At 30.6% G+C, this 8,938-nt stretch overlaps 1 protein-coding gene across 1 annotated transcript; it reads right to left on the bottom strand.

Annotated features, from left to right (window-relative positions):
• Window positions 1-4,922: 4,922 nt before the first annotated feature.
• LOC107929210 (ethylene-responsive transcription factor ERF027) lies at window positions 4,923-6,018 on the bottom strand. Its single transcript, XM_016860587.2, has one exon. The coding sequence runs from the start codon at window positions 5,872-5,874 to the stop codon at window positions 5,344-5,346; it is 531 nt and encodes a 176-aa protein (XP_016716076.1). The 5' UTR covers window positions 5,875-6,018; the 3' UTR covers window positions 4,923-5,343.
• Between the last annotated feature and the right edge of the window lie 2,920 nt (window positions 6,019-8,938).

Raw genomic sequence — 8,938 nt, 5'->3', positions numbered from 1 at the left:
AACTAAGATTTTATTGCACAAAACTAGAAATCAAACAATAAAATCCATCATAGGGTTCATCTCCCCTAGATATTTAGAAAATTAGTTCATACTTGCAAGAACTAACACCAAAAATACAATATAACTACTAAAATAAAAGAAATCCATGATAACTCCCTTGGAAATCAACTTGGGCTCTTGAATCTTGATGGAAAATCGCTTGGAAATCGGCTTCAATGGTGTTCTTTGAGTAATTTTCATGCTATTCTATGATGGCTCCCTTCTCCTCTCTTTATTTTATCATTTATACCTTCTTAAAGTTTCAAAAAATCTAAAAATGAAACTTTTAGCTGTCAACACACATGGTTCCTGAAATCCACACACCCGTGTGGTCTGGCCGTGTGAAACTCTATTGCCCGTGTTTAGCTTTCAGACTACTCTATTGTTTTAATTTCCGCCCGTTTTTCACTCTGATTGCTCCCCAAGTGCTCTATTAAGCATCAAAACATGGATATAAAGGATTGGGAGTATAACAAGCATAATTTTTTTTTAAAAGAGACCCAATTTATTGTTTCGTCTAGGGCCTCAAAAATGTCAAGAATGAGTCTGATTTCATACACAATATATTAATCCAATGTGTAAATAGATGTATGTATATGTTTCTTTAAATGTATAAAATTGAATCAAAATTAAAGTTGTATGTATACATATAAACCACAATTCAAATTTCATGTATACAATAACATCAAATCAAAATTTACGTATAAAATCACACATTAAACTAAAATTAATGTATTTATCCCTAATTTTTAAATTATTGAAACCTAAGGAAATATAGATAAATGAGAATATAGATTGGAGGTCGGCAAATCTTCATGTTGCAATTGCATTCATGCAATGCTCATTAATTGAAACACCGAATACTTTTTTTTTTGTTCTTGTTAGGCTTTTTGTGTTTTATTTCAGACGTTAGTTTCACTATTGGGTGATTCTAATAAAAATTTTCAAAGAAAAATTAATACATATATATATGCAAACTAAAAACCAAAATTCATGTTGAACTCAGAGATAAGAAATATATAGAGAGAGAAAGACATATTACCAACCAGGGGGGAAGAAAGTGATTGTGAAGGGTTAACAAAAAAGCAGACAAAGATGGCTATGTCGGCCAACTTTGGTCAAAAAAACTATTTTTTTTCCTTTCAATGAAAAGAATTTCGGCTACTACATTTTTTGGCCGTAGAGAATATATACACCCACAATCGTATCTATTGTTTTCATTAGATTATTATTATATTTAAAGGTACCAATAAAAACTAAGGACTTTTATTCTTTTTTGTTCAATATTGAGGGCAGCTCTATAAAGGGGTGTGGATTTTCTCGGCCGACTTCAAAATTTAACCACGTTATTGGGCGTTTGCTCTTGCAAAATTATATCATATTGAAGACCCAAAAAAGACAATAAGGAATCACACTTGATAAGAGCAATGAATCCAAGATAGATTAGTTGATTAGACTCATTAGATTAAGAATTAGTTGATACGTTAGTTTAGAGAATAAAATTCAATCAATTGATTCACAAACTAATAAAAATTAAATTAAAAAATTGATTGAACTGAATTTTTTAATAAAATTTTAATAATTTATTTAATAAATTAATTATTTGATCGATCGATACAACCACTAATTCAATTAAAAACTTATTTTATTTTCATACAATGAGTTGAGCAATGATAATTCTCATGAATGGGGAAGTGGTAATTGGTAAGCACTAAAATGCATTTAAAAAGAAAAGATTGCTTAGTAATGATAATTCTTTGAGTGCTAGCTTGAACATACCATTAAGGACCCACTAGATATTCCATGAGATCTTTGTCTCCTTAAAGTGGAGAAAAAGTCATGTAGCCCGTAATAGTTATATGTGGTTAGAGGTTAATGATCCATCATCATTATATCTTCTTTTCTTTCCATTTTTTCCCTTAATTTAACCTCTTTTTTTCTACATATACATGTATACTATCGTATATCAAATTTATTTTGCTACTATTCAAATAATAATTTTGTTATACACCAATGATCATCGACCCGAAATCCAGATGAATTTGAGTTGCCTACTCATGACCTAGATAGACTTCACCAGGTGGACATGCGCGAGGGGTACAGTGAGAGGACATCAAGGGTAGCTCGCAGTATCAACTTGTTCGAACTAATGAGAGTTCGCGATCTCAGTTTGCCTTACCTAAGGAGCTCGTGTGTAGGGAAACTCAAAGTCTGGCAAACGACCCAGAATGATACACATATCTGGCATGCTTGAAGTATACTCAAAATGTTAGTCCTAAAAATAGTGAGGTCGAATCCATGAACAGTGAAGTCAAATTATAAACAATAATAATATGTATAAATCTCGAATATTCCCTTAATGGGACACGAGATAAAAATTACTTAACAAATTTCCTATGATTGCATTGCTATTAATAGAAAAAACTTTCCTACATGATAATATATTTTATATTAAGATACCTAAATGCTCTGAACCCACCATCCCAATTGCGGTGGAGAGAAATTGCCATACTTGTACACATTAATTATGTTATGATAATGTGAGCTATCCTAGCTTCTATATATGTAATTATTTTTTAGGTATTAATTAAAAATATGTTACTTCATATATATATATAAAGTAACTAATACCATACACAACTAACACTACATCAGTTCTTAATAATAATGTAATGCTAATTACCCTAAAATTTTTGTGTTAATTAATTAAATGAAATTAAACGATAATAATAGTAAGCAATATTTAAAATTTAGTGTTTAGGGTTAGCATTTAAATATTAGAGTTTTAAGGTTTGTTTGAGTTAAGGTTAGGATTTAAAGTTTACAACCTTATGACTTAAAATTGGGTAAGATTTAGTGTTTGAACCCCATAATGTAATTGTAAGAAATTATAATTACTACGGCTGTAATTAGATCAACTTGCAATTATAGGAAATTTTGATTCTATAGACATATTTGCTTACATCTTAAAAAATGAATAAAAAATTAAAATTAAAATTAAAACATTGAAAGTCATTTTAGCTAATTACCCGTACAATTCACTCAATTCTCAACCTCTCTAAGAATTTGATATTTTTATTAGATTACTTTAATTAAACTCAATTCGGTATTACTCATAAATTACATTTGTTATTTAAACATGTTGCTCACGTATAAATATAATTAATTACACTTAAATTCAATTATTAGACGACTTTCTAAATAAGTATTTCAGGTTTAAAGATAGAGAAATGATTGTATGAAACTATGATTCCATGTCATTCTTATCTCTTTCCAATAAAAGAATAACAAATAAGACTTTTCCTCCTAATTTTTAGCATTTTTAGTTGAAAGGATTGTACGAAATAGGGGCGCCATGTCATCCTGTATCGCTTTCCAATTATTTAATTACATTTCAATAATTTTTTTCATGTCATTGGTACGTAATTTTGAAAACTTTTTAACCTAAACCTTGAATCCTGAACCTCGAACCTCAAATTCAAGAGCTAAAACCCTAAACTCGAACATCGAACCTTGAACATTAAAGTTGGCCTTTTGGTTTGGAGTTTAAGGTTCAGGATTCGAGTTCGAGTTCAAGTTTAGGTTTAGGGTTCGAGATTTTGGGTTCGAAGTTCGGGGTTCAGGTTAAAAAAATCATCAATGACATGGAAAAATTTAATGATATGTCAATCAAATGAGAAAAGATTATATGAAACTGTGATTTCACGTCATCCTTGTCCCTTCCAACAGGAGAGTGACAAATTAGATTTTTCCTCCTGATTTTTAGCTTTTTTCTCCAAAAAAAATTCAAATCCAACTAAGAAAGTTAAAAATTAAGAGAAAAAATCTGATTTGTCATACTCCCATTGGAAAGGGATAAGGATGATGTGGAATTAAAGTTTCATACAATCCTTTCTCATCATCAAATAATTGAAAAAGGAATACAGGATGACATGACACTCTTATTTCATACCATTCTTTCTCTATTAAACTATTCATATTATTGAATGGTTAAAGTAATTGACATAAAGTACTGGAATAAGTTGAAGTGATTAAAGTGACTCAAAGTTGTTACAAAAGCTTCTCATCAAAATCATAGCATTCCCTCTCCTATTAAATAATAAGTATTACATAGGTAGGGGAAATAAATAAACTAATTATATAAAATTTGTAATTGGAATGCAACTTTGCAGTCAAATCCCATTTACCAGAAGGGTTAGAAGAACGAGTCCAACAACTCGGCAGACACAATCCATTGCTATGTTCAATCCTAATAATGTGTTATATATTTGGTTATGATGAAAAACAACATAAAATTCAAAATACAAGTATAGTTGAGACGCCTGTAGACATTATTCATAATAAAGGGTCCCCCCGACAATTTAACAGTGCCACTGTTTAATGAAATAGACATCTATCTCATAACCTGTATTTTCATTTTTAAACTTTCAATCTTTCATCAAATGGATATATATTGACATTATGTTTGCTGTGCACAATAGGTCCCCCCCTTCTTTCTCTATCTTAACGTTTTGACTCATAATTTCTCTCGAATTCCAAAAAGTTTTAACAAAATTTATGCATCATTACTTGGTGACTAACATGATTAAAGAAGTACCCTTTTGTCTGTTGGCTCGAATTCGAAACATGACTTTTATATTAGGATTTAATTTGTATGAATTTCGAATTTAATATCTGGACCCATGTAATTATACAATCAGGACAAAAATATGATTAAGTAAGCATCATCTGATTCTTGTCAATGTTGCTTAAAATGAGAGGAAAATGTTTAAAATACACATTAAAAGGGACAATATGAAGAGTCCGAAACTTTGAATTCATCTTCAACAAATCAAAATGGAAGAGAACTCGAAACAGTCACATGAAAGAGGGAAGAAGAAGACTAAAAAGAAGAAGATTAAATCATTTCATACATACATACATACATACATACATACATACATACATACATATGTATAGATACCTACCTACAACAGCACTCTTAAGCAAAGAAATATCGAAACCCTAACCAAAGGCACCTTAAATCCAAAAATAAATTTACGTGCTGCAAAACACTAGTGTGCTTTTTTTTGTTTGTTTGTTTTTTGTTTACCAAATTTGTCTTCATTATATATATTATTTCATAAGGAGACAAGTTAATAATGCTCAAAGCTGCAACTTAATACCACCAATGGGCGCTTTTTTTCTTTCTTCCTTTTTTCCAAAATCCTAACATGTCCTTGTTTCCGGCCCACATTTGATGAAAATGAAAAGACCAAAATTATGTAGCAGCTTACAGCAGCATTATTAGAAAAATGGATCAAATCAATAGCTCCATAAGCTTCCTCCATTACAATTATCCGGCGAGTCATCGTCGTCATCGGAAGGTATCAAGCTAATTCTCGGCGGTGAAACCAGCAATCCCTTCGCCATATCCACCAACAAATTAGGCATGTTCAAAAATACATCCTCATCCACATACTCTCCTGTAGTGAACCCTTCATCTTTGACCACATGATTTTGGACTGTCCCTACTAGGTTACTGCTCTCACTACTTTTGTTTTCACCTCTTTGCATCGCCGCCGCCGCCGCCGCCGCTTTTCGTATATCGGCTGACGACGTAGAACCCGGGATAGGATACGAAGCAACGGAATCCGGGAAGTTCACAACAGCTTCACTACCTTTTAGGGCTAGTGCAGCTACATCATATGCAGCAGCAGCCATTTCCGGTGTCGGATACGTACCGAGCCATATACGTGTAGCTTTACGCGGTTCACGGATTTCAGACACCCATTTGCCGCTCCGGCATCGGATTCCACGATACATTGGGTGTTTACCGGAGGAACTAGTGGCCATAACTAGTGAAAAAATAGCTCACACACGTGCTAGAAGTACTTGTTGTGAAGGGATCTATGTGGGACTTGGATGTTTGGCTTGGTCAGCCATACTTATATATATTGAACTGGTTTATAGTAAAATAGAAAACCTGAGTTTACTCTAAAGAAGGAAAGGGGAAAACGTGGGGATTTCGTGGGACAAATCGTGGTATTTTTTTCAATTAGGGTTTTTTTTAAAAGTAGAAAATGATGGCCGAAAGTTGATACTGTTTTTTTTCTATTTTGATGAAAAATAATTTGTGGTTTATGATTTCAGCAAGGACGCGTCTTATTCGATAGCTAAAGTACTTTCAAGGCTATATAATACTTAGCTGTTTTCTATTATACATTTTTATGGATATATATATTTGCTATTAGATGCATGCTTGCACACGCATAACACACGAGCATAAATGGCTTTGTAGATTTTTAATTTACAAATTAGAGATTGAGAACAAACGTGGGTTGGCATTAGGTTCATGCTCCAAATGTTGGGTTAGTTTGTAGAGTTTTGGAATCGGAGGATTGGTGTATATTTATTGGGTACATGCATTTGGTGCAAGCCTAGCTAGCACTAAAAGTATATATAGCCATATGTGGGAAAGCAAAAATTGTAAGAAAAGAAGAATAAATGGAATTTTCATTTATTGTGATTTTAGTATGAAGGATGAACAATGGGGAGAAAGAAAGAAACTTCAAATAAAATTGTTAATTTAAATTAAAGTGGTGAATTGGGTTAATTATGGGTTCATTTCTTTTCAAATTTTGATTGTTTTAAGTTTGGATCATTTCGAGTTTGGATTGTTTTGCGTTTTGATTATTTAAATTTTGATCACTTTAGGTTTGGTTCATTTTGTGTTACTTCGTTTAGATATTTTGAGTTTAAGTCATTTTAAATTCAGGATAGATGTATTTTGATTCTTGAAATTTTTAAATAAAGTCAAATTTAAAATCAAATTACTAAAATCGAGTTTTTAAATTGAGGTTAGAATTGACAAATTGAATGTAAACATGAAAATTGTTTTCCCTCGCTGCTCTCTATACAATCAATCTCAAATACCCACAAATTTCTCAATCCCCTAAATTAAAAGATATCACGAGCTTAATCACACTTAAATCCATATTTTCTAAATTATTTTAGCAACCACTTTATTTCTCTTTCACCAAATAACAAAGAAGAAGAAAAAATACAATAAAAGTTTGTGTACATTTTAACCAATTTTGGACCCAAAGAAAATTCCCATCCTTGGTCAACAAAAAACAATCATTGTGTGCTGCATATATTAATGTGGAGTAAGAAAATTATTTTGAAAATGTAATAGCGCTCACACATGTCCAATTAAGAGCATGCTTTTGATGAACAAATATTTGACAAATCAGAACACCTGATCCAAATTTTACTTATCTTTATAGGACTATAGGGTCCTATGTTGAAATAATTCCCTAAAATATTGCTTCAAACCTGTTGTCAAAGACTTAATAGTTGGAAAAAATAAGAAAAGATTTTGACAAAAGTTCTTGACTTATAGTCTTATAGTTGCTTTTATTTTAAGGATAATGATTTAATTGATTTACTACGGTGGGTTTTTTTTTAAATTTTATATATGTATTGAAAAATTATTTTACGTTTTAATTGTATTTAAAAAATAAAATAAAATAATTCTCATATAATAATTATTTTTGAAATATATATTCCTTTATTTGACAAGATTGACAAAGTAGATTTTCTTGTTTCTATTTGATTGATCACTTCACCTAAGAGCGCCTATATGATGAAATTCCATTTCCATCCTAGAAAGTGGGCAGTTTTTATATGAATGTCAGAAAAAGGGTTAATTTTACATTTCCAAAAAAAAAAATCCCCTATTCAAGTTACAATCATTGTCTATTACTCCTATTAAAGGTGCGTGAATTATACCAAAAATATATTTTCTTAAAAATAAATTAGTTTTTTAATTTCAACCCTCTAGTAAAAAAAAGAAAATTACTTTCACTCCAATTAATGCATCAAGATTTTGCCACATTTTTGTGAATAAGATGAAATGAATGCTCTCACTATGAGGTCCCATTTTCATCATGTTTGAATCTCTTGACCCAAAAAATATGTTTGATTTTTTCTTAGATATGGTTGTTAATTAAAAATTAAATTAATTTATATATATCAAATGGAATCACTTATATCAATGTAAAATTAAAGATATCAGATTTATTAAAATAATTTACATATATGATAAGTATAAATATTTAGTAAATTTAACGAATAAATTATTAAAATATTAATGATATAAATTGATTTTAATTTTATATCGATATAAATGAATTCCATCTGGGTGATAAAATGTATATATTCCTTGGATGAAATCATGCCAACAAGGATTGGTGGAAGTGCCATGCATGCTTGTTTACATATACGAGAGAGAGTCCACAATGTGTCCTTGTCTTTATTTGTCTACCTACACATGGTTTTGCTGTTTAAATTCATAATTTTAGCCCACATTTTATTGTCCAATCTTACATTGTTTTCATGGTCCCTTCATTAGATCTTTATATATATATATATATATCTTTGTAAGTATCGGAAAATCCTATAAGAACTTTCACTTTTCTTTCTTTTTCTTTGAAAGAAAAAAAATTGATTTGAAATATTTATGAGTTATTCAGATGAACCTATTTAAATCCCCCCCGTTTTGTTTGTTGATTGGTATCTCTGAAAATATGGTTACTTTTTCAGTATGAAATATGTTTGAGAGATTACAAATAAAGTATGTAGGTTTTAATGATTTTTTAGTCCCTTTATTCTTTAGGTTTTTTGGAATTTTGTCCTTTTGCTTTGTAATCTAGGAATTTAGTCATTTTAGAGGTGCAATTAAAGATGATAATGAAGCGGGGCAAGGGTAGATGTTGCTAAATACATTATTGCTCTATAGTTGGCACACGATCTGCTCCATAATCCATCTTGCCCCATTATAGTTGTATAATCTTGAAAATCATTACCACCTTCAAAAATGTTAGATGCATCCATTTTTGCCCCACCTTACTCTATA

Source organism: Gossypium hirsutum, chromosome D03 (genome assembly GCF_007990345.1).
Source record: "Gossypium hirsutum isolate 1008001.06 chromosome D03, Gossypium_hirsutum_v2.1, whole genome shotgun sequence".
NCBI lineage: Eukaryota > Viridiplantae > Streptophyta > Magnoliopsida > Malvales > Malvaceae > Gossypium > Gossypium hirsutum.
This window is presented reverse-complemented; position numbering and strand designations above follow the sequence as displayed.